At 45.5% G+C, this 27,366-nt stretch overlaps 1 protein-coding gene across 2 annotated transcripts in view; it reads right to left on the bottom strand.

The window, feature by feature from the left end:
- Positions 1-9,329: 9,329 nt before the first annotated feature.
- LOC138527604 (zinc finger protein 773-like) overlaps positions 9,330-27,366 on the bottom strand; it is a 282,571-nt gene continuing 264,534 nt past the window's right edge. For both annotated transcript variants that reach the window (XM_069638907.1, XM_069638918.1), the window contains exon 7: positions 9,330-14,784. In XM_069638907.1, the coding sequence (XP_069495008.1) occupies positions 13,730-14,784 (1,055 nt within the window). In that variant the 3' untranslated portion in view covers positions 9,330-13,729. The remainder of the gene's footprint in view (positions 14,785-27,366) is intronic.

Genomic DNA, 27,366 nt, shown 5'->3' with positions numbered 1-27,366 from the left:
CTTCTTCGCAGGCACTTGACCACTGGAATTCCTGATGTTTTCCGGTTAAAAGTCGAAGAGGCGTGCTTACTGAGGCGAAATCCTGTATGTATCGGGTGCAATAACTCGCCATTCCCAGGAAAGAGCGTACTGCTGAAACGGTCGTAGGTGTGGGTGTCTCAACCAGTGCTTGCACCTTTTCTGGGTCTGGTTTTAGACCATCCTTTGAGAAGATGTGTCCGAAGAATTTGAGAGTGGATTTGCTTATTTCGCATTTGTCCGGGTTGAGTGTGAGGTGGGCATTTTCCAGTGCCATGCAGACTCTCCTCAACGTGTCATGACTCTCTTGTGTGATGCCGAATATCAAAATGTCATCCGAATAATTTAGGCAGTTGGGAATGTGTTTTATCACTTGATGTATTTCATTTTGGAATATTTCGGCGGCCGCCGACACTCCAAAGTTGAGTCTTTTGTATCTGAACAGACCTATGTGCGTTGAGAAGGTGGTGATGTACCTCGAGGTCGGATGTAGTTCTAACTGATGGTATCCCTTGTTCAGGTCTAGCTTAGAGAACACTTTAGATCCGTGCAGTAAATGCATCATATCAGTCATTCTTGGGGCCAGGTGTCGTTCCCGCTCTATGGCTACGTTGGGGGCCCTCATGTCCACACAGATGCGAATGCTGTCTTTGTTGTCTTTCTTCGGTACAGGTACAATGGGAGATACCCAGGGGGTTGGTCCCGATGCTGGTTCTATGATGTCCTGCTGCAATAAGGATTGGATCTCGTTCTCCACATGCCTTTGTATGTTTAGAGGTATGCCTCTGTAGTGCTGTGCTGTCGGGGTTATTTGGGGGTTGATATGTAGCTTTATTTGCTTGTCCTTTAACTTGCCCAAACCTTTGAACAGAGAGGGAAACATTTGTTTTATCAGGTCTTTGTGGCTGGTAGTGTAGGCCGACATTATTTGATACATGATTTGGATGAGTCCCATTTGAATCGCAGATTTGAAACTCAAGATGCTGCCGCCTGGTACGTCTCCTTTTATGACGTATATTTTGATCATCTGACTCTTGTCTTTGTATTGACAGTGTGCCATGAACATCCCTTGGCAGTTGAGAGGTGTGTTTGAACCATAAGAGTATATTAATGTGTCTGATTCTTTTAGTGACTTCTTGTGGTTGAGTTTTGTGTAGGTCTCATCATTTATGACATTTACTGTTGCCCCTGTGTCAATCAGGAATTCTCTGTTTTGTCCGTTTAATTGTAGTAGCAGTGTGGGACTGTATTCTGTGGCTATACTGTTTCCAATGGCATGCACGTATCCCCTTTTCCTGTCCCCACTGGATGAGGATGAAAGAGAGTCTCGCCTTCTGAGAGGCGAACTTTCTAGGTGTCTAATCTTTTGTCTGGAGTGTCTCCTGCTCGCATATTCTCTTCTTTCTTCCCGCCTTCTCCCCTTTCGTGGCGTATCACGGGATGCGCTTTGAGATTGACGTCTGGATCCTGTGGGTGACTGCCTCCTGCGAGATCTCGGGCTTTCTTTTGTTGCAAATCGGTCTGACCTCCTCGTGTCCCGGTGCCCTTCAGTGGATGGGAAGAACTTGATGTTTCTGCATACCGATTGGAAATGGTTTTCACCTCCGCACTTGTCGCAGTTGTGTCCTATGGCTGGACATGGACCAACGTGAGGATATTTAAAACCGCACCTATAGCATTTTTTTTGTTCAGTGGGACGTGGTGCTTCTTTAGACGTTCTGATGGGGCATATTGAAGCCGTGGAGGCAGACTGAGTGATTTTGATGTTGTCCAGTGATTCCGTCTGTTGCGTGAGGGCGGCATCCGCTCGCGCGAGTTGCAGTATCTCTTCTAATGTCCTGCTCTTTTGTAGTAATTTCTTCCTAAATTCTTGAGAGGCACAGCCGGCGATGGTTTGGGATTTGATTGCTTCTTCCGTTGAATATCTATCAAAATCACAATATTTCGCTCTTTTTCTAAGGCGCATTACAAAACTGTCCATGTTTTCACTGCTGTCCTGTGTGGAGGTGTGGAAAATATGACGTTCATAGTCAACATTTCGCAATGGTGCGAAATAGGCATTCAGGGCGTCGATGATACCTTGGAAGGTGTCTGTGGTGGACTCAGGCATTTCAAAAACGATGTCTCGTACCACTGGTCCTAGTGAGTGGAGTAGGATTCCTCTCAGTCGGCGCTCCTCCCTTACCCCTGATGCATCTATGTAAACATGTAGTTCTTTGAGCCATCTGGCCCATCTGGGGGCAAGGCTACTTGTGTCAGACATGTCGAACGGCGGCACGGCTAGTAGTTGTATTGATTCTGAGCCACAGTCGTCTTTGTGGGTGGCTTGACGGGGTGTGGAACTGGAAGAGGGGCTCAGACTGCCACTGTCTGGGTTGTCTGCAGACATGTTTGTTTCCTGTCTGTGCCCGAATAAGTGTCTTAGCGACTAGCCGTGTGACTTTCAGCTTCCTTTTTGCGTGTCCTGGAATGATTGTGCAATTGGTAGGCCTTTGATGTACTTCTCGCTTCTTAGCAGCTTGCCGTGTAGGTTGCAGCCCCCCCCCCGTGCTCTGGAATGGTTGCACGTGTGGTAGGCCTTTGATGCGCTTCTCGCGCTGAGCCTGAGGCAATGGTGGTAGGCCTTTGATGCGCTTCTCGCACTGAGCCTGAGGCAGCACGGTAGAATGCGATGATTTCGCACGCATGCAGGGCCGAAATGTAGGTCAAACGGCGTATGCGTGCTCTGTCCGCTGAGCACCGCGTGTAATACGCGATGAATTCGCACCCGTGCAGGGCCGAAATGTAGGTCGACCGGCATACGCGTGCTCTTTCCGCTGAGCACCGCGTGTAATACGCGGCTCGCGTGACACGTGGGTCGGCAGCTCCTTGCCGGCATATAAGGCTGTGGCGCGGTCGGGGACTCTTACTTGGTTGCGGCGGAGTCTCGCGTGCTTCGTGAGTAGCTCCGGATCAGCAGCATAGGCAGTGGAGTGCCTGGATTCTCAAACCGCCGGCAGTCAGGGCTTTTAAAGGTGCTCCGGCATCGGATTAATCCTCGTCGCCATTGTTGACATCTAACTTACAGGACCGCATGTAGAGTTTAACAATACATCAAGGCAGCCAGGCGTATGTAATGAAATAATAGGCCGAGGCGAGAGTACGTCTGCTACATTTCTTTATTTAACATCGACTGCCTTCCCAGGCGGTAACCCCTCCCCTCATACCACGTGGGACACAGCCCACTTTCCACCTTCACAGAAAGAGGACTATTCCTCTGACCCGTAACGGCCATAGAGGTAGGACACCACAAGGTTGAGGCTCTAACGTTCAAGTCTTTGATTGAGCATTGAGTTCAGTACTTTTAGCTTCACTGCAATGTGGACATTTCAAGAGTTCTCTGTGTCTTCGCACTTTTAAATCACCCTCTGCACAATTTTCCGTTTCTCAACACCCTGCCCGCACTAACAAACACTGCCGCGCCCTGCACACTACTCACTGGATTTAACTCGCTGCTTCCTGGACCGAGCTTCCTGCTGAATGCCAACCTCTCACACATGCGCCACTGCTCCCACTACGGATGGACTTGTCTGTGCTGCAGCGCCTTAATCTTCATTTAATTCTCTGATCCAGACTGCGCTGAAGCATACTTTCTTACGCAAGGGTTACCATGGTAACTGACCGCCCGCTCTCAACATTGCGTGCGCTCGGGTCCTTTGCTCGACTATGTTCGTGCTTGAGATAAAACACTGACAGAAACTGAAAATACTTTGTGTGCTGTGTTTGGAACGAAAATGCAGATACACTTTTTAAAAAGATAAAGTTTCTTGAATTACTTCTTTTAGAAGGCTGTAACTACTAGTTTCTGCAGCACTACCATAAATTACTATTACAAGTCGTTCTACATTCCGAACAGAATATCACTAAGCTCTGGTTGCGCCTGGCTGTCACAGATGAAGCTCACAGTGTTATCTTCGTATGCTCCTTTTTGTGCTCAGCTCAGACTCTGAATTTTCTTAGTTTCCTTTTTTGCCTTCAGAAGCTTCAAAAGACTGACCTTCTCTGGACTATTCTTGGATGAAAGGCAGTTTAGAGTCCCCCGAGAGATTCCAAATGACCTCATCTGCCTTCAGCCAATCAATTGCCGAAAGGGAGTCCTCCATCTTGCCATGGACACTGCTGGGTTCCTGCATGAACCTTGTTGAGGAAAATAAACACTACCACAAATTCACCTCACACTCAGCCACACTTTCTCCTGATGTTACATCTCATTGGTCTGCAACCCCTTGGTAGGGCGTTGACACTATTGGAATGAGAAATGAAGAGTGATGGAATGTAAGGATGGACACTGCCTGTGGGCGCTGTCTGGCTTGTTACCTACCCATTGATAGTCCATGGCAAGGCTAGTCTCTATGGACATTACCAAAAACGACCTGCCCCCTCCACACCCAAATACCACATCATGGTATCATTTTGAGCTAGCTATTTGCTTTCAGCGGGTTGCCAATGTTATTTCTAAGCAGTCTTGCAATGTTAATAGCTTAACTGCAGCTGTAAACCAGCTCCTGGTGTAATGAACATTTCTTAAAGTGTGCCTTCAGTCACTCGATTTATGAACAATATGAATGCCCTTGCATCTGTTCCTTGTTCTGAATACGTTAAAAACAAGCACTGCCAAAGCCAACCGTTACAACTGTTGCATAGGAATTAGATGGCCATTACTACACACTGTCATAATATGCAAAGGTACTAAACATTTGCCAGCCGTTGCTATTTATGGGCAGCTAGTACCATTATAAAAGTGTCTGGACAATGTCTATCCCATGCCTACACAAAAGTCTAAATTGTTGGCATGTATTTGTACCAGTTTTATAAACATGATATATAAATATGTATGCTTTAAAAATGAATTTGGTAAGTGTCGGAGCAAAGTATTGGAGACCTTTCTTCACTTTAATTTTCAGGATTAATTGTATTGCAACTTTAAGATTTTAAAATATTACATCCCAGCATTGAGATTAAATAAAAGAGAAATATCTGATAAATTGTTAAAACCACCGAGTAGGAATGTTTACAGTGATAGTACTGAGCACAAACAGGTGCTTGGGCAATCCTGCTAAGCAACAACGGTATGCAGAGAGTTGAAGTCTGTGCGGGGAGAACAGAGAACTGTGAACCAGTTTTTCCTCAGTGGCTATTGTGAGGAACTCATGGTGACAGCAAGTAAGACGGACACAAGTTATGCCTTATGGTTGCTAATAGACCACAATTGTTTTGCGCTGTGCCTCTGATTTGTGTTGTGCCTTATGGTCGCCAATAGACCACAATTGTTTTGCGCTGTGCCTCCGATTTTTGCTAGGCCTTACGGCCGTCAATAGACGACACTAGCTACCTCATGTATCCCAATGTGTTTTGGGCTGCACTATGACTCTCGCATCTAGGTGATACAATGCCATAGCTAGATCATCCTTACCTGCCTAGTCTGCCTCTACCTGCACTTGCCTAGTTTGCCATTACCTATACCTCTACTAGCTATGATAACATGCTGCACTCTATGCTGCACTCAGCCCGCCTACGATAGCTACATTTAGCCTGCCTACTGAAAGATGTACTTATCAACTGTACTGCCGAATGTACTCTAGTCAACTGCCACCGTCCCAAACTTAGACCCCATCTACTATACCTGAGCTATCTGCCTTATCTGCACAGGCCCCAACCCTGATCAGGCCGGATTACATAGCCTCACTCTAGTTCTATCTGCCACCCTCCACGGCGAAGTCACAAGATGCAAACCCTACAAGCCACACTAGCCCTTCTCACTCTATACTCCTTGTCCACATACCTAGACTCATTCCCACCACTGAACACACCACCCCCCAACGCTCAGCTCACTCCCCGGCCATGAGACAGACTCCACCTCAACCATTATTGAGTCGGAACTGCCTGACCGAAGAACCTCAACCACATAGAACCCTCAAATCTAAACCATGCAACACCATATCTAGAAATGCCAGACTCCGAGCCAGACTTGCAAAACTATACGAACCACGTGCCAGAACACTGACCACATCTAACCGTATCAAACCCTTACCCAATAGGGGCATAGACAAACCACACAGCCCACAACCAAAGACACAAAATGCACGTATACACACTTCTGCCACAACCCATGAAAAGACATGCACTCCCCCATCCACCAGCCCAGCTCTGAAAGGCGCATTAGTTAATGCTAGGTCCTTGATTGCTCATGCCATTGAGATTGCTGATCTTATCCAGACCGAAAATTTTGACTTTCTGGCCATCACGGAATCCTGGCTACATGCCGCCGCAGGACCAGCCATTATGCTAGCAACTCCCAACGGCTACACCATCCTAGGGGCAGACAGAGGTGAAGCCCGCGGAGGGGGCATAGCCCTTATCATTAAATCCAACCTATCCATCAGGCTACTGCCCCCGAACGACACTAATTCATGTGAAAGCCTAACAGCTAAACTAGCCATTAACAACTCCCAAACCCTTACTATTCAACTTATTTATAGACCTCCAGGCCCTATTGGAACCTTTGAGGAGGACATCTCTACCATCCTATCGTACAACCTAAAACAATCATCACAAGTCATCCTGCTAGGGGATCTTAACCTAGGCTTCAACGACTAAAATGACCCACAGGCAACTAGAGTAGCCAACCTACTCTCTGAACTAGGCTTCTCACAAAAAGTACTTCACCCTACCCACAACAAGGGTAGAATACTCAATTGGGTGGCAGACCACAACTGCAATGCCTCCATCCTATCGATCTCCCCACTAATTTGGACAGACCACTGCCTTATAACATTTGCTCTAGATACAATCAGACCTACAACCTCCCCAATCCAGCCAGCACCATCCATCCCAACCAGAAACAAGAAAAACATGACCCCGGACAACCTACTCCCGCTCATCCTCCCCACACTTAACTCACTAGCAGACAATCTGGACCCTGAAACACTAGTGGACATGTACAACAAAGTCATGTCCTGTGCCTTGGACACTATTGCACCACTCAAAGTGAGACGCAGCAAACCTAAAGCCCATCTCAACTCCTGGTACACCCCCACCTAAAAACTCTTCGCTCCAAAAAAAGACAAAGCGAGGTCGCATGGAAATCACAACCATCTGAAGAAAATAAAAGCACCCTGAGAGACATATCCACCCTCTACAAACAGGAAATACTGGCGGCCAAACGGGAAACGTACAACACTAGAATAGCCCAAGCTAACTCTAGCATGAAAGAACTCTTCATCATCCTAAAGGAAATAGAATCCCCCATCCCAGTGCCTGACAACTGTGTCAAAGATGAAACTTGGTGCACCAACATTCAACAAGCCCTAGCCAACAAAGTAACTACTCTCCAATCAAAAATTGCCACAAAAAAATCCTCGCTCAGTCTCAACACTAAGCCCAAAACAGCTATCACCCCTCCCAAAAATAACACCAACTACCCTCGCTTTAAGTTCTCTAAAGTATCGACTATTGAGACAGAAAAAATCATACTGTCACTCAAACCTTCCAATTGCCAGGGGGATCAATGTCCACCTCAACTGATAAAGGACGCAGCCAGAGATCTGGCTCCCTTTATCTCAAAACTTATTAACGCCTCTTTCTCTACAGGGACCATACCGAGCAACCTAAAAGAATCTTGGGTACTCCCATTGCTTAAAAAACAGACACTAAACCATGCCATACCCATGAACTACCGCCCAATCACCACCGTACCATTCCTCTTAAAAATCATAAAGTGGCGTACTCACAAATACAGAAACACCTTGAAAACAACAATTTACTAGGAGTATGACAGTCTGGCTTCCGTCCCCAACATGGAACCGAAACTGCCCTCTGAGACCTAAAAGCGCAAATTGACGAGCTAAGGGATCAAGGCAAACTAGCCTTACTCCTCCTCCTGGATTTATCAGCCGCATTTGACCTTGTTGACCACAAGGTCCTTTGCAGACACCTAGTTATAGCCGCGCACTTCTCAGAAGAAGCCACAAATTGGATCCAATCCTTCCTCAATAACAGGACAATGAGAGTCTTCTCCACCACTGCAGCAGCAGACTCCATCCCCATCAGATGTGGAGTGCCCCAGGGATCCTGTGTTTCGCCTACACTCTACAACATCTTCACTAAGCCCCTTTTCGATAATCTGGACCTTCTTGGCATCACCTACACTAATTATGCAGATGATACCCAGATTCTCCTACCACTTACCGGTGATTACGACAAGGATTTGGCCTTGGTGAACAGAGTGTATCTCATCATCCAGGCATAGATGGCCACACACGGTCTATGCCTGAATGATGACAAAACTGAAATCATCATCCTGGGTACACCCTCCACCCTCAAAAAACTGGGCCCCAACTACTACTCCTTTAACATTGACAACAACCAACTCACAACCGCCCACGCGGTTAAAACCCTGGGTTTCTACCTGGATTCCACCCTTTCTTTCAACAAGCAGGTCAATGCGATGGCTTCGGCAACCGCCTACACCTGCAAATTGATAAGATCAGGCAAACCCTTCCTATCAAACGATAGCTGCATCACACTTGCGAGAGCGCTCGTGCTATCAAAACTGGACTACTGCAACTCACTCTACATTGGGGCTAACAAGGAAGTCATCAAAAGAATCCAAATTCTGCAGAACAACGCGCTCAGAGCAGCACTTCGCATTCCTAGGAGAGCCCACATCACCGCACTCAGACGAGCTAACAACTGGCTCTCTATGCAGGAGAAAATCCAACTAAAAGTTGCCTCCTTGGTCCACAAATGCCTTAACAACGCCGCACCGCTGTACCTATCTGCCAGATTCACCAAACTAAAACCAACAAGACATACGAGATATGCTAACTCCAATAACCTATCCATACCTAGAGTCAAACTGACTTAAGTCGGTGGCTGCAGCTTTCAGGTTAAGGCAGCTCAACTCTGGAACGCCCTACCATCCACCTTAAAGTCTGACCAACCCTACCCCACCTTCAGACACAACCTTATAACATGGATCAAAAACACAGACACCTTAGATCTTCTACTGCCTGGACCTACCCAAGCCTAGGAACTCCTGTTTAGGACTGAAAATACATGCTTCTACATTCTTTACATGCTGTGTATCTTTTTGCGTATATTTCTGTATATTTTGCATATATTCCTGCATTTTTGTTGTATATTATTCTTGCTGCTCTATTTGACCATGTAATCCTGTAACAAAGCTTTGAGCTGTCTTATAAAATGCGCCCGGTTACCCTTGGGTCTGGTGCGCAATATAAATAATAAAAACAAACAAAACAAACAAGTGATCACAGTTCAAGGGCATTTATTGAACAATACATTCGGTGTGTATGTTGGAAAATCGCATATTCTAAACCTAAATCTAAGATGGGAGCAAGCATCGACCACCAAATGAAAAATAAGGCGTTGTGTCAAAATAAAAGAGCCTATACTAAGAAACCTATTGCCAAACCTCACAACCTATACAAAACAAGGGTGTCGGATAGTTTTCAAGAAAAGAAGTGTTCTCAAATATGTCAGGATGCGGTAGCCGGGGTCTCCCTTCCCCACATTTTGGACACTGGGTAAGATGGGAGCTTGGAGCACAGTACAGTCTTGGGCTTCTCCAGCACAGGAGAACAGTTCTATTGGCAGCTCTCGGGACACACTCTCAATCTCAGCTTCCAGGGTCGTCGATGGCCAAGTCTCGTTTCACATGAAAGTCTCTTGCCTTCGAGGACCTGACGTGTTCAAATAACAAAACAAAAATTCCTTTTACAAATGAAGTTTGTAAGGGCGATAATAATTCACTCCTGGATCCCCCTCTTGTGGACGCTGACCCTTCTCAATTATTTATCACAGTTTCATGTAGGGTGACGGCTTCACCCCTGGGTGCCCCTCTTCTGGGCACTGACCCTTCTTGTATCGTTTTCAACAAACATTATTGCCTAGTTCCAAACACAATGTTTCTTGGGAATTTAGACTTAGCCCCTCTTGGGATTGGTTTCCCTTGTTTCTTCTTACTGCAGGATTCACGCCCCTTTCTTTCATTTAGTCTGCAGATCAAATTTCACTGGATAAACTGCCAATGGATAAGTGCAGGCCTATGGTGGGATAGGCCAGTGGGTGCCACAGCAAGTGCAGGGAGTGGGCGGAGGCTTAAGGTAATTGGGTGTGGGAGGCCAGGACCAAGGAGTACACATAAGAGCTCTGGTCACCAATCTCAGCAGCTGTGGCATTTATCAGAGGGGGGGGGGGGGAAGGAGGCGGTGAAAAGGAAGGTCTTGAGGAGCTTCTGGAATTTGAGGAGATCCGGCTCAAGACAAAAAAGGAAGGGTGAGGCTATTCCATAGGAGGGAGCCTGCCGAAGAAAGATCAGCCACCAGCTCGCTTGTTTAGCAAAGTGCTTGACACAAAAGGAGTTGGTACCGGAGGAGTGTAAAGATCTGGAGGGAGAGTATTTAGTGAGAGTCAGTTGCAGATGGCGTGGCTCCCAGCCCGAGAGCCTTCTGGATGATGCAGAGGGATTTTAATTTTATCCTTGCAGCAACCAGGAACCAGTGGAGAGATTCTAGGGCTGGAGAGATGCTGTCTCTGGGCTTGAGGCCAAGGACAAGTCTTTCAGCTCTATACTGGATTAGCTGGAGGGGGTCGTAGAGAAGAAGAGGGTAGATTGAGGAAAGGGCTATTGAGAGAGTTCATGGTCATGACAAGCATATTGTGCCAATATGCTTGGCATGACCATGAACTAACCCAGTGTGAATGATTTTTGAGTTGTGTATATTGATTTGTTCTTATTGATGTATAAATATGCTTTGTTTAGATATTGATAGGATGATTTTTTCTGAATAAAATGTGTTCAAACTAATTGTCTACGGGAGTTCAGTAGAGTGACTAACCCCCTAGGGGTTGTCTGTGGGTTTTTTTTGATGAATAACAGTCATTAGGAAAACAGGAGCAGAAGGTAGTTGGTGGTTCATATTTTCAAATATACAAGCACCTTTTATACCACCTTCCCTTGTACACAAAAAATGTGTAGGCACGACCTTTTGTTTACAGTGTTTGGCTAAACGTCATAAAAAAATCCTGTCTTGATTTCCTTACCAATTTGGGCAGCGCATCTATTGAACTCGTTTACAATGAGGTCAGAGTTTTAAAAAACCTCTTATTTGACTGGGAATGGATTAAAACTTTAAAAGTCTATACATTCGTATTCTTCCTTAAGTCATTTACAGGGAGAACACAAGAAGGAAGGGACCGTATCTACATATTTGGCTATTTACCCAAATAAGTATACCAGGCATCTCTTTCTGCATTTTCGTTGGAATTTGATTCTGAGAAAACAGATCCTGGCGAGATATAGTCTGCTCCGCTCCTGACAGAGTGAGCAGTCTGCCACTTTTGTAACATGGACAGCTAAAATGAAACCCTTCGGCATCTATTGGTTTCTTGTAAGGCTCTTCAGATCTCAAGAGGGAATTATTTAAGAAAATGTGAAGGCATTCTCATGAGAGATCAGGAGGATTTGGTATGGTCAAATTGCTTAACTAGTCATACTACCAGCACAGTTCTTGCTGTTATTGGCTTTTTAAGATGTTTGAAATTAGATTTGCCTTTTACCTCGAGTGTGGGGAATATCTGGAACTGTAATCATCTTTTATTGGCAATTATGTTATTTATTGAACAGGAGCAATAACAAACATCTTTTTGATAAAGGATTACTCATTATTTGATTGATATATACTTTGATCTTTCCTTATGTATTAGATTTACTTTATGTAAGAAAGGGATCATCCTTTCTGAATTGTACAATGATGCTGAATTTGGCATTGTTCTACATGAATTTTAAGACATTTCTTTATTTTTTAGGGTTTTTTGTTTTCATGTACTTGTGCTTAATGTGTTATATCGCTTGTATTTATTTTTCTTGTCTATCGAAACTCGCTTCAGGTTAATTTTCTGCTTTTTTTAACCAGATAACAATTTCAAAAGAATGTATGAATAAATAATAACAGTGTGAACTAATTAGGAATGGGAATATCCGTTCTATTAAGTCTTCAATTTGTTGTATTAGTTTTATTTTTGTCCAATGGTGGGATGGAGAGTGGGAAGGGGGTTAGAGGGTGTAATCAAGAGACCATCCAATAAACTATTTCGGGACTCCTTCCTAACTTCTGGGGCAGAGCTACACACAATACCAGCCATCACGAACTAGACATTCCAATTTTGCACTTTCCTTTTATCTCTGAACAAAGGGGCAGCCCTTGCAAAAACATCACGGCGCCATCTCAGGAAGAAGCAGATTAAGGCAGAATTGCCAGTGGTAAAAACTCTCCTAGGAGGGGAAAGGCCCTGTATTATTCTGTAATAAGCTAAGAGTGATGCTAGAAGATGTCAAACCACCTGCACAGAGATGGCATCATACAGACGAGTAGAAGAGCTGTGATGCACATCCACTCATCAGATTCTTATACAGTAAAAGCTGGCCAATGACTGGAAGAGTGTGGGAGCAAGATTTCAAAGCATAACAGGTGACCTGGAGCAACAGCACATCAACCCAGCTGTCCTGAAACAGGAACAACAAAGTTAGTAGACACCGTAAAACATGCTAAACAAAGCCCCCTTTCTCTGCCTGAAAGAACTGAACATATTGTGGGGCCACAACAGCCTTGCACAAGCAACATTATTACCGCATCACCATGCCCACATGTTTGTCCAATCAACAAGTAGCATGCTGGAACCGTGAGAATGAGCACCACATGACTCCAAAAGCCATGGATGCAAAGTTTGTTGATACACCTCTTGACATTGTGGTGGACTAAACATCCCAGATGCATTGCTAAAATAAATTCCCAGGCATGACACACACTATCTTTTCAGGTGGCTCTATGCAGATCTCCATTAATCTGACAAAGTACATCTGTTGCAAACAGAAATGTGAGGATATTTCTACAATAGTAACATTTTATCCCATTACCCCCGCACTATTAAAATGTTCTCAAATTTAAAGCACAAACATTTTATTTGTGTACCTAATCATTGTTCTACTAAGTACTTATTTGGTTTGGCATGGTGTTGAAGCTAATTAAATTGTGTCTGCTTTATCATTGGAATGGATTCTCAAGTTAGACCTACACACCTTGTATTAGGGGTCACTTTACATCCTTATACAACAATTTAACAAACCATTATTCAAAGTTGAAGTAAGCATTTGGTGTCTCAACGCAGAAAGCAGGTATTTTTAACAATGCCAAGTCCATGGTAAGTGCTAGGGAAATCAAAAGATAACAAAAGACACATAAAAGACCATTCTCATGCTAACAGTGACACAGTTTACCAGTTTGTTTCTTGCTCAGTCATGAACTCAGAAAATGACTGGTCTTCGTTTTTGCAGTGATCAATCCCCCCAAAACAACGTGGCCCGATTTACAGTCTTCCTTTGTGTGCCGGAAGCCATGTAAACTATACATACTGAGAGGCAAATTAGATGCTACTAGAAGGTGACTGGATTGCTTTGACATACACATTCCTGCAGCTCATCAAATCTTTTGTAGTCGACATAAGGGCTGATGCAAGAACAAAGCACTCTTATTGACCTCCCTTATAGCAAATGAATCCTGTCAGTCCTGCATTTAAGTCTCAGAATAGTTCTTGTTCTCTGTTATTTAGAGAGTGGGCTACGAACAGTTCTTTGAGCCCAATTCCAGCCCTAGGTTACTATGACCTGTATGATTGCATCACTTGTTCCTCTATGGGTCTTCTTGTGCTGGCTCAAGGCAGAGCTGTGGTGGTAGCACTTGTCACACTGTGTGCACTTGTACGGCCTCTCCCCTGTGTGAGTCCGCACATGTTGGGTAAGGTCTGAGCTCTGACAAAAGCTCTTTTCACAGGCCGTGCATTTATAGGGCTTGAGGCCAGTGTGTGTCCGTTGGTGCCGGATTAGATTGGAACTGCTGCTGAAACCCTTTCCGCACTGCTTGCACCGGTAAGGTCTCTCACCTGTGTGGGTCCGGTGGTGCAGTTTCAAACCTGGGTTATCACTGAAGCTCTTTTCACATTCTGAACACTTGTAGGGTCTCTCTCCAGTATGCGTACGCTGGTGGATTACCAGTCGGGAGTTATTAGTAAAACTTTTATGGCATAGATTACACTGGTAGAGCCGTTCTCCAGTGTGGGTCTTCAGGTGCAGGTTGAGATGGGTGAAGGTGGTGAAGTTTTCATCACATGCTGTGCACTGGTAGGGCCGCTCCCCAGTATGGCTGCGCAAGTGAATCTTTAACTCAGAGCTGTTAATGAAACTCTTTTCGCACTCCAGGCACTTGAAGGGCCGTGCCAACATATGTATCTTTTGGTGGCGGGCCAGGTTGGCACTGTCTCCGAAGCTCTTGTCACACTCGTCGCAGGGGTAGGAACGCTCACCACTGTGAGTCCGAAGGTGGATTACGAGAAGGACTCTCTTTGTGAAGCTTTTATCACAAGCAGTGCATTTGAAGTGCCGTTCCAACGCATGTGCCCTGGGTGGTGCAACAGACTGCACAGGAAGATTCAAAACCTGCTGGTAGTCTGGGGATTTCTCCAGCCGATGACTTGTTAAGTTGAGTGGCTGCTGCATTGAAAGCTTGCTCAGTTTATCAAAGACCTTTTCTCCATTAAACGGCTTTGGGCTATTCTCTTTGGTTTTCCCTGGAAATACTTGTCTTGGGTACCGTTTGTCAGTGATTTTCCTGGGACCTTGTTCCTTGTTCTTGCTTGTCTGTCCATCTCCTGTTGAAAAAAGCAAATACATGATGAAAGAAACATAACATGCTTTTAAAAAACACCCAATTCTCTTTAGTACCACTAAAATGATTTTAAGAGGGTTACCTGTTGCATCCCCCAGCTCACAACAAAATATTGGTTATCAAACATATTCTTTCTTGGTGGAGCAAGATGAACTGCCACTGAAACCTTGATGGACACCAGAGTGCAACATTTTGGACAAAGAACACAAACCCTACACTAGGAGTGTTCTTTCACAATACATAGCAGAGAAACTACAAGTGTCACTATCTGACCTAACCTCTGCATGTAGACATTCTACTTGCGTTGCAAATGGAGATCAGGAAGTCAACAATAAAGACAATGTTTTCAACAGAGAAAGAGTACGAGGGGGAGGGAGGTTGCTTAGTCTAAACAATAATTACAGGGTCTGTAACTCCTCTGTTTTTATTTCCCTGTAAAGTTGAAACACCAGACTCTGCATTGTATAGGGGTAGAACGAATGGCATGTAGGTTATGTTTTGGATTTTCTGAACTTCCAGAAGGGGTTCAATAGAGTTCACTCGCTATTTTTTGAGCAAATGCACAATGGATTTTTTCAAATCATGACAAATCCCTGAAAGATTATAAGAATAAAATGTAACCAGAGGCTGTTTGCGATAAAAGGTAGCAACTCCAACCCTAGCAAGTGTGATGTACCTTCTCAGTTGTTTGATTTCCTGGAAGAGTGTATACACAATTAGGGAAATGAGTTTTGCCAATTACCAGATGGGCGTGGCCAAGACCTCTGTTGTTTTCCAGGTGTCATTTGGGCGTGCTGCTTTATTTTGAATTTTCCTACTTCCAAAGTAATACCAGCCAAACTCCCCCATGCCCTCCCTTCTCTCACTATACCTTCTTCCAATAGTCAGTCATTCTGGCGATTTGCCATAAAACCTCGTGCTCTAAGGGCACAAAGAGACTTGTCGTAGCCATCATCCTGCTCAGGTACACTCTCTTTTCTGCCAGCTGTAAAAACACCCTTTGATGGCACTGGAGGCTCAGTCCCCCTTTCCTATCCCCTCAATTTCTTCTGAGATGAGCTGCTGGTCAGAGAGAACACTGCAAACACTTGTTGATCAGCCCAACTCCTTGTAAAACGTGACTTGTAGTTTTGAAAATATCCTAATTCTTTTTAAGTAAAGCTGTTTTTGAAGAGACTATGTTAAAGGCATAATTCTAAAATGAAAGTAATTAGTGGTAGTAATGTAACATTTGCTTTTTGTCAACTTTACATCAGAGGCTTGCTCAAATATTGTTTTCTGATGAAGGGCTGAAAGAAAACAGAATCCTGACAATATTGCATTGCAGATGTTCAAAAGAAATCAACAGAACTTTTCAAAATGTTCACGGATCTCAGTTTGCCCCGGCAATCTAGTTGTAAACCTACACTATTCCAGCCCCTAGGAGGAAACTAGCTTTAACCATCCAAGGAAAAACCTTTACTATTCAGGCAAACATACTCCTACAAGAAGGTCGTCACCACCCTTATAAAAGACCAAGTGATCAGCTCGCTCCTTCTTTCCTTCGAGACCTCTCCTATGGAGATAGATCAGAAACTTTAAGATATGTCTCAGGTGAAGAACTATTCTTGTTCTGCACAGTATGGAATGTTCTTCCACACCTCCTCATTACTAGCATTTGCATGGCTCCACAGATTATTAAAGGGGCGATCCTCAGAGCCTTACTAAAATAAAATCCTACTCTCTACCATGATGAGGTCAAACCCTCAAGCTCTCGATCCATATTTAACATTGCCTTCCTGGCCACGATTATGAATAAAATCGTGACCCGTCAACTGACTACTCTAAGTGACGATTCCCCCCTTCTAGGTGAACAATCTGCATTTAAACCAGACCGAAGCACTGTTTCTTCTCATGAGAGAACACATCCTAAAGTAATTGGACAAAAACACTTCCACTTAATTAATTTTCAGAGGCAGGTCTATAAGATGGAGTTAGCTGCTGGAGACCTTAGTTGAGGCACAGATTTTAGATATATACTTCTTAGAATTGCGCTGTTTTTATAGTGCCTGCTTTTAAGTATTTTAGTGATTTTGTAGAAGTGTGTTATTTTAAATTGTGCTTTTATATCTGCAGACCTTTATTGGAGCATCACTAGCAATATAATGGGCGAAAAAGCCTTCCTTGTAGTGTATTTTTACTGCTCTCGAGACCACACATGCTTATTAGGTTAAGAACTACAGTTCCCAAGAAAACTGTAGTTCCACGCACTCTGGCGGTTCGTGGCGAGTTGAGTGATCCTTATCCTGCCAGCCTCCATCTGCTCCTACCTGCATACTTTGATACTATGGCATCTGTTTGCGATCTAGTTTCAGTCATCCAGAGAGACCGTAGGACTAGACTTCTATCTCTATGGACGACGCTTTCAATGTGGATGATGCCCTAATTAGTAATTGCATTCCTATACCCGATGACCATGCCATATTAACAGCATCTTCTCTTCCGGATCAGGATAAGGCCTTAAATATTGAGCCTAAAATTATTACCGAGCTTACACATGATCCTGGTACGGACATGCTAAACATCCCCCTCAATACACAAGCACTGAATTGTGTGCTATTAAATATGCGATCCCTGGTGAAACATGGGTCTGAAGTGGCTGATTATATTTCACAGATCAAAGTAGATTTTCTGGCCATGAGTGAGACATGGGTTCACGATGCTGATCAACACTCCTTACAACTGGCAATGCCCCCTTGTTACCTACACATACACCTCAATTGTCCTGATAAGAAGGGAGGTGGTGTTGCTTTGATTTTTAAATCTGCTATTAAAGTTCAGAAAGTTACCCACAAAGCTTTTCGTACTCTGGTTTCTCCCTTATTGCGCTCTCAAAAAGAGAACACCTATCTTGAAGATTTCATCTCCGGTTTCAGACAGGATCTTGACCAGGTTTTTGATACACTAGCCCCTCAGAAAATTTCCCATCAGAAAAAGGTTTACTACTCTCACCGTTCCCTTTACGCCTGAGGTAATTGAGGCCAGAGCACAGAAGCGAAAACTGGAACGCGCCTGGCGTCAACATCTCACTGAGCTTAATCTTAGTGCTTACAAACAGGCTGCTAAAATCTTAAAATCTATGATTTCAATCCTACAGGAACTAAAAGGATGTACTACCACTTCCACTACACCTGTAGATAACAACTGGTGTCTACGTGTCCATGATGGTTTTACAGATAAAAAACGTAAACATCAGGACAATATACGAGACCAAGTAAAATGATTGTCTACCATCACAGACTCTGCTACTAGTGCGGTCAAAGGACCTGGTATCAGATGAGGAAGTCCTGGAAGTAGTCCACAAACTTAAACCCACCTCTTGCAGAGGCGATATATTTCCTGCTACATTGTTTAAAGAGTTTCTCTACACTAGTTCCCTGGGTCACAAGGTTCATAAATTGCTCCTTCAAAGAGGCCTCTGTACCCGAAAACATTAAGGAGGCCTGGGTCACCCCATTATTGAAGAATAACCTTTGTGCAGGAGGCACCCCAGCCGGCCCATAGGACTGGGGTTTTCCCAAATGGCACTTTAAGATGGAATAGCAGCATCCGCGAGATGGATGGGGATGCAGATTAGTACTCAAGCATCAAATCAATAATGACAACTCAATAGTTTGGCAAAGGGAGTCTGTTTAAAGTACAAAAAAACAGAGAATTATGAATATCAGCAGTTGCTCGATCTTCCTTCTCGCTTCAACTCCGATGAACTTCACAAGAATCGCATCCTTTATACTAAAAACTTGTCAGCCCGTGACGTTAAATGCTAAAAATGTAGCATGCAATTCTACTGGTTCTAGAAAGGTAACTTTACTATATGTATTATATCTGTATATGATACTGGAGTAAAAGGATTGGATAACTAGTGTCAGGTGGGGCATCTAAGCCCTTCCTTCAGAATGACTACTGTGGACGTCACTAAAAGTATGTCGTCTCATTGGTTCTACGAACTATAGGATCCTAGATTACTTGGTGCATTGTGATTGGGTTGATACGTCACCTTGTACTTTTCCACTTTGCTTAGCAGCATGCAGAATGGTCGGCCAGGTGCAAGGTGCCCGTCAGCTCCCCTAGCCTCCCACCAACCAGTACCACCATCCATCACTGACCCACTGGCCATGTGTCAATGAGCTCATTTGTAGGCCTCGATGCTGCCTCTCTGTCTGGGATAACTCGGATATCTTTGCATGGCTCAAGGCTGCGCATTGGTGTGAAGGCCCCAACTCGTCTTGCTTGACAGGTCACGTGTTTTAGGCACAGTGAAATCGTCTTCGTCTCCATGTAATTCATTTATTTGATTTTAGCTTTCTGTCCACCAAATGCCTTCTGCTGCTTATCTTGACTCCTTTGAACAGTATACTCTGCTCTTGGCGTCATGAATTGCATTAGCCTGTGTAAGCTAAGATGACCTTGGTTTCTTTGCAAAGGTCTCCTGCATCTGAGTTTCGTTGCTGTCCTTGGCTTTCGATTCCCGTGTTCGAGGGCCTTCTCTCCTGGGGCCTCTGGTAACTTGCGGTTGGTTCTGCCCTTTTGCAAAGTGGACATATACGTCATATAAAGTGCTCCTTTTGAGGTAGATATGTATATGTGGCGCTTGCCGCATCCAATTTCCTACTAAGCATAGCAAGCCGCATGATTTCCTCAGCTTTCTTGCGTTTCCAAGAATATGTACACGTGTAAACTGGTTGCATATCTTCATCACTCTTATGGCATAAGCTTCTTATGCTTGACATCGTCCTTTTACTTCACTCAGGATGTCGCTTATCCATGGTGTTTCGTCTCTTTTCGTAATTCACAGGTTGTTGTTTTCTTTATCTGCGAGTCAGTCGGAGTTCTTGTCACGTCACCATTCGTCCTCTTAGGACTTTTGTGGCTTCTTCAGGCATTATGTTTTGACAATCGTCATTCTGTCTCACTTGTCGAGACGGTTTTCTCAATTGGTACCTTACTGTCCAAGGTTTATTAAGTGTAGTTACTTGAATAGGTACTGTCCGTCTGATAGTTACCGAGTCCCACTGCGGATCTCTGCAGGTTTATTTGCTCATCATACGTCACATATCTTGGCGTGACTGTTCCTGGAACTTCAAAATGGTCGGTTGGAGGGCAGGCCAAATTTGAGGCCTCCTCTAAACCTTGATCTGGCAGATGTTTGCAATTATCGTATTAACATTCTGGATAAAATAGCACACATGCAGTACCAAATGTTTTTTGAAAACCAGGACATTCTTGCAACTCAGCAATCTGCTTTTCATCCCAATCACGAGACAGACAGCTATGCTCAACCTGAAGTCGCATATTGCAGGTGTCACTGAAGAGGGAAATGCAGCATTGCTTAGATCCATCTGCCGCTTTCGAGCTTGTGGATGATTGTCTTTTGGCGGATAGACTATCTACTGTTGGCAGATGTACTACCTCTGCCACAGCAATGTTCAAATACTTTCTTGGTCCAAGAAGGGAGTAGTTTCTTACCTGTAACTCCATTTCTCCAGCGTTGGTATCTTTCATGGATTCACATGCTGTGAATATTTAGTCAGGCTGGGAAACCTCAGCAACTTTGCACTTTCCTTTGGAAAACTTCGACACTTTAGTGTCCTATCAACGTCCTTTTTGGGTGCTTTAGGCCCCACCAATAGGACATCTGCTATAAATAGCCCTGCGGCTTCCCTTCAGATTTTAACCTCCAAAGTAGAGGGAACCCCGAAACCAGGTTTGCCTGCAGGGGCGGCCGGATGTGAATCCATGAAAGATACCAACGCTGGAGAAATGGAGTTACAGGTAAGAAACTACTCCCTGCTCCAGCATTGGATCTTTCATGGATTCACATGCTGTGAATAGATTACATAGCAGTACAACCAATGTGTGGCAGTGTGTCACAGGAAAACCAACAAACAGTACTTAATCGTATACATGAGACAACAAACCCATCAAGTGTCAAAGCACATAGAAAAAACCCTGAAGCTGCAGGGTCTACCTTATTGAAACAGGCGTTGAGGACCGCATGCCCCACCTGCACATCTTCCACATGTTGCTGCCCCAGACAGTAAAGCCTGGTGAAGTTATGCGGCACCACCCAGGAGGCCACCTGGCAAATGTCCACCAGCAGTATCTCAGAGCACAGCTCTGCTGACGAGGCAGTGGACCTTGTAGAAGGAGCTTTAGGAGCAGTCCTCAAAGGCTTTCCAGCTTTTGCGTGGCAAAATGAAATTGTAGAGGAAACACTGCAGGAAAGTCCTTGCTTGGTGATGGCCTGCCCCCTGTTGGACGGTCCATACACCACAAACAGCTGCCATGACTTCCTGAAGTCACGTGTGCGATTCAGATGAAAACTTTAGTGCACTCTTAACGTCCACAGAATCCAGGGCCATTACAGCTTGCGAGGATGCATTAGCAAAAAACAAGGGTAAAGCAATAGAGCCAAGTTTGTGAAATGCCTTTGGCACTTTCGTAATAAAGTGCGGGTTAGTGGCCAGGAGAACCTTGTCCTTCATAAATCTCAGGTAAGGCGGGTCAATGACCAGTGCTTGCAATTCAGACACCTGCCTAGCGGAGGTAACTGCCACTAGAAAAGCCACCTTCCATGAAAGGGACGTCAAGGGAGCCTTGACGTCAACGTCAAGGATGCAAAAGGAGGCTTCCTCAAAGCTGAAAGGACCACATTAAGGCTCCACACCAGTGTAAACTTCTTCACCGGAGGAAATGTCCAAAACAACCCCTTCAGAAAATGTGTTACCAAACGATCACTGAACAGAGGAGCAGCAATGGTGCTTTCTCGTGAACCTAGAAATCGCTGCCAAATGCACCTTAATGGATATCAACACTAGGCCCCCTTCCGCCAGGTGTAACAGGTACGGGAGAACCTGCGCTGGAGAAACATTCAAAAGGTTCAACCGCAGGATGACCCTTACACCATTCACAGAATCTCGCCCATTTATGCCCATAGAAGACATTTGTGGAAGGCACCCTTGCTGCCCAAAAAATCCGGCGACACTCGTGGGACATTTCTAAATGACTGAACTCTGAGTGATCAGGAGCCACGCCGCTAGGCTGAGAAACGCCGTCTTGTGATGCCACACGCTGCCGTCGTCCTGAGACAGGCGATCCGGATCTGCCCCCAACCGAATCTGCTCTTCCACCACCAGATGGAGGAGATCTGAGAATCAAGTCTGCCTGGGCCAGAAGAGGGCCACCAAAATCACTCAGCACTGGTTCCTCCGAACCCACTGGATGGTCCTCCAAATGAGCGGGAAGGGCTGTGGGGAGCCGGGGAACGCATACACGAAGAGACCCGTCCACAGGAACGAAAACGTTTCCCTCAATGACTCGGGATGAGCCCCTCTTCTGGCAAACTCCAGACACTGCTGGTTTACCCTCGTAGCAAAAAGATCCAACTGAGGATGCCCCCATCGTCGGAAGATCCTCGACACCTGCTGCTCCTTCAGCCTCCACTCGTGCAGCTGATTGGCGCCCCTGTTGAGCGTGTCTGCTTGAACATTCAGAACTCCGGGCAGGTGGAAAGCGACAATGCTGATCCCTTGAGATAGAGCCCAATGCCAAACATCCTGCGCCTCCTTCGACAGGACACTGGAATGTGTGCCCCCCTGTTTCCTTAAATAAAACATCATGGTGGTATTGTGCGTTAACACCCTCACCACCGATCCACAGATGCGCGGAAGACACAACTTCAGGGCCCAGTGCACCGCCCTCAAATCGAGCACATTGATGTGGAACAGTCTCCACCCGAGACCACAGGCCCTGCACCTGCGAGCCGTCGGGGTGTGCCCCCCCCACCCGACCTGGGAGGCATCGCCACAATCGTAAACTGGAACTCCCGCTCCAGCAAGGGCATCCACCTAACAAGATTGATCGTGCACATCCATCAGCGAAGGGCATCCACCAGGCTTTTGCTGACCGCCAACTTGTCTGACCACAATCCTCAACTCTGCGACCATCTGTCCGCGAGGAACTCCTGCACCGGCCACATGAACAGACAGCAATTGGGCAGAAGAGGGATACACAATGCCATGGCCCCCAACAGCGACATGTAACCTCGGACCGATACCGCTGAGCCCTCTTTCCACTCGCTTGCCTTGGCCCACAACTTTCCCACATGCTCGCTGGAAGGCTTCCCCAGATTTTACCAGGTAAGAAACTGCACTCCGAGAAACACCAACTCTCCGGATTGCGTCAAATATGATTTGTCGAGGTTGACGGCGAATTCCAGCAGTTGCAAAAGCTGCATGGTCACCACAAGAGACTCTCGTGCCCTTCCCTTCGATGAACCCCCACGCCAACCAATCGTCCAGGTAGGGGTACACATGTTGACCTTCCCTCCAGAGGAAGGCCGCCACCGGCGCCAGACAGTTCGTGAACGTCCTGGGGGGACGACTTCAGGCCAAACGGGAGGACAAGAAACTCAGTGTTCCTCTCCGACCACAAAACGCAGGAACTTGCGGTGCTTTCGTGGCATTAGGGATGTGAAAATAGGCATCCTGCAGATCCAACGACGCCAGGAATTCACCCGGCTGACCTGAATGGATGACATCTTGAAGAGTGAGCATCTTGAACTTCAGGCGTTGCAGAGTCTTGTTCAACACCCGAAGATCTAGAATAGGCCTCCACTTGCAATTGGACTTTTTCATGACAAAGTACTGGGAATAAACCCCCTGGCCCCGCTCCGCAACCAGAACTGGTTCAATCACCCCTTGCTCTAGCATGAGAACCACCTCCTGCCACAGGATTGGAAGATGCGGCTGCAGTACATGCACTGGTAGAATAGGGACCAGAGAACCCAGCGATCTGATGTTATCTTTCGCCACTCGTCGATGAGGATGGCGACCCTGCGCCCCAGCAGATTGTCCATATGGCAGTCATTGTTGAGTTTTAGTTAGCCGCCCCTTAGCCGCAGATGACTGCAAACTCTTCTTTCGCTGAGCCTGGAAGTCCCAGCCTTTCTGCGCCGACTGGACAGACTGCCAACACCCTTGAGAGGAGTAGCTGGAGCACCCGTAACCTCGATCTATGGAAGAAGCAAACTGGGCATTGCCCGAGGCCACACCGAAAGCCAGAAAGGAGCGAAAAGAGCACCCACTCTGCAAGGAACCCAAGGATTTAGCAGTTTCCGTATCCTGTTTCAGGGCCTCATCAACTTTCTCATCGAACAAGTGCTCGCCCTCACAGGGCATGTCGATGACCGTAAATTTTGGACCTCCTGGCGAAAGTCAGTGCACTTCAACCAGGCCTGCCGCCGAAGCACCACTCCATTGTTAATCTGTTTGAAACCTGACTCTGCCAGGTCCACAGCAATATTTATGCTGTGGTTGGAAGTGTCCTCCCTTTCACGCACCAACAGCATTGCTTCCTTTCGGTGTTGCTCCGGCAGATGTTCAAGAATCGGGCAAGCCAATGACATTTCACAATCATATCTGGCCGTGATCGCCACGGAATTTGCAGCCATTACAGTCGTAGCCCATACTGTCAAGACCTTCTTTCCAAAAGCGTCCTGCTTCCTAGCCTCACTGTCCAGAGGCGTAACACATTTATGTTGGCTCCTGGCCTTATGGCTGGCAGCCGCCGACACTACTGACTCAGGCGTGGGCTGCGACACCAGGCATCTACGGGTAGACTCCGGAGCCTTGAATTTCTTTTCAAGGCGACCCTTCTCAGCCAACAAAAGCTTAAGAAGCTTGATTCTAACTACGACAACTTTACTATTGCCCAACATGTTATTCCCGTTTCCAAAACAGTGAAGACATTGGGAGTCTTTTTTAAACCCCGACTATGCTTCAATCGTCCGGTCAGCCACCTTAAATCCACATGCTGTTACTACACCCAACTACTATGGCACGTCTGCCCTTTTTGATCTGATGCTAATTGAGCGACGATAGCAGCTGCTATCATTAATTGTAAATTGGATTATTGTATGATAGGAACCTCGCAGACCAATATCAAACTTGAGGTAATTCATAACAGCGCTGCTCGCACCGTTTGCAGTTTGAAGCGCAAAGTACATGTCACTGACGCCCTTACACTGGCTGCTAATCCGACAAAGGTTACAGTTCAAGGGCTTAGTCACAGTTTTTAAATGCCTTCATGATGAAGCACCACTTTATCTGAAAACCAGAATAAAGCATTCCACTGGACGCACCTTGCGCTCACATGATATTATTGGCCCGAGTCAACCACGCATCATCTTGAAGAAAAATGGGGGAGCCAGCTTTAACTGCTGGGCTCCCGCTCTGACAGCGACTCAACCGCTCTTTTCAAGAAACATCTGAAAACATTTCTCTTCGATTCTGAACTCGGCTGAATGACTTAAAAACTGCTCCAAACCCTAATAATCCACTATGTCAAAACTTTTTCTAGTCTTCGGCTTGTTTGCTGGTGCACCTCTATTCCCTGTCTTCATGTTTCCCTTTGTAAGCACCCTGAGGAGGCCTATGGGTGAGTGGTGCTATAGAAAAAAATGCAGATAGGGCTGTGTGACAACCTGACAGAAGCTCCAGGCACGGAATACCCAAAGGCGGGTTGGTGGGGACAAGAGACAGAAAATAAAACGGTGCTGGATCATGAAATCAAAACACACCCATACCCTGATATTCACGTACGAGTACAGACTTCATAAAAGCACCGGCTCAGGCAGCCGTGGAAAAAGACATGACTCGTGTAAATAGTTTACACATCAAGGGCAGCACGTTCCCTCTGAAGTCAGCGCCGGCTCAGGCAGCCGAGGGAAAAACTTGTTTAACCTGTTTTCAGATTAAGGGCAGCAAGTTCCTTTCGAAGTCAAACTGCAGTTATAATGACCGGAACAGAAAACCATACGAGCCTGTTAGAAAACAAAAGAATGCGCCACAGAAAACTGTAGAAGACAGCATTATTGTAGCACAGAATTTACCGTGTACTTTTACAATGAAAACCAGTGTTCTCCACGAGGCTCCAGTGCGGGCTCCATTATGGTGACCAGAATCCTCCAAGGAAGGGGGCGGGGCTTGGAAGGGCTGTTCAAGCTTTCGGGCGGGGAAGCATCCTGATTGGGTGGAATTGTCCAAGCCCTTATATAAGGGAGGAGATAAGGAAAAACTGACAGATTCGTTTCCTTTCTGTTGCAGAGGTCAGCAGAGTGTGAGGAAGCAGCAGAGAGGTTCCTTTGGGCATACGAAGACTAAACTACGTTTTTTTTCCTTATTCTCTAACCAAGCCTGCTGGTAACGAATTTTGGACTCTAAACAGGGATTCTTACCCAACTTAATTTTCTTTTGTTACCATTTTTGAAGTCAATAAAGACACATTTTTTGTTAACCTAACTCCTGCTCATAGTGATCCCTTACAGGCTGATTCTGAAACTATCTGTCTATGAGAAGATTCTTTGAGGCCACCCTATTCTGGTAAACGGGGAAAGACACCAATGTCTAAACAAATTCTATCTGGGTAGTGTGACTCAGCAGAATGACTTAGGAGAGTGTGACCATGGTGAAAGGTTCAGCTAAACACACAGAGCACCCTTAATAATACATGGTATGCAGAATGTATAAAGATACAATTATTTATTTAGTGTGAAGAACTCCTGGTGGCAACAAGACAGACAAGTGATCACAGTTTAAGGGTGTTTATTGAACAATGAATTAGGTATGCAGGTTGGGAAAACACCTAATCTAAAACTAAATCTAAGATGGGACAAGCGTCGACCATCAAATGAAAAATAAGGCAGTCCTAGTGGCGTTGTGTCAAAGTAAAAAGGGCCTGTACTAAGTAACCTATTGCCAAACCTTACAACCAATACAAAAAGGGGTGTGGGATAGTTCTCAAGAGAAGAAAGAAGTGTTCTCGAATAATATGTCAGGATGCAGTAGCCTGGGTCTCCCTTCCCCACGTTTTGCACACAGGGTAAAATGGAAGCTTTGCCACACAGTACAGTCTCAGGTTTTTCCAGCACAAGATGATAGTTCCAAAGGCAGTTCTTCGGACCGTTGATGGAAAAGTGTCGTTTCCTTTGAAAGTCTCTTGCCTTCAGGGCCTGACATGTTAAAAAAAAAAAAGAACAAAACAAAAAGTTCCTTTAACTAAATAAAAGTTTGTTAGGGTGATGATTCATCCCTGGGTCCCCTCTTCTGGGTGCTGAGCTTTCACATATAGTATACCAAATTATATGATAATTCTTTCCATTATGAACTTTGGATGATAGCTTCACCTCTGGATCTCCCTCTGCCGGGATCGGACCCATTTGGATCTCCCTCTGCCGGGTTCCTACCCTTCTTTGGCATTCTGCCTTCAGGTTCACTCTTGCTGTCTCTTAACTTTTGCTTTCACTTTTCTCAATCTTGGGGTGACAACTTTTCACCCTTGGATCCCCCTCTGCCAGGCTGGACTCTCGACTCTTAGCTTCCCTTTGCCGGGTTTACTGTGGCTCTCGATCAGGGTGATAGTAGCTCACCCCTGAGTCTCCCTCTTCTGGGCACTGACCGCTCTTTACTTTCAATGTTCTCTTTTTTTTTTTTTTTTTACACAGTTCAACATTTGCAGGATTCACCTC

The sequence above is a fragment of the Ambystoma mexicanum genome, chromosome 1q, assembly GCF_040938575.1.
Source record: "Ambystoma mexicanum isolate Mex_15411 chromosome 1q, UKY_AmexF1_1, whole genome shotgun sequence".
NCBI classification, from domain to species: Eukaryota; Metazoa; Chordata; class Amphibia; order Caudata; family Ambystomatidae; genus Ambystoma; species Ambystoma mexicanum.
The sequence above is the reverse complement of the archived record's forward strand: the minus strand, read 5'-3'. Positions and strand labels throughout refer to the sequence as shown.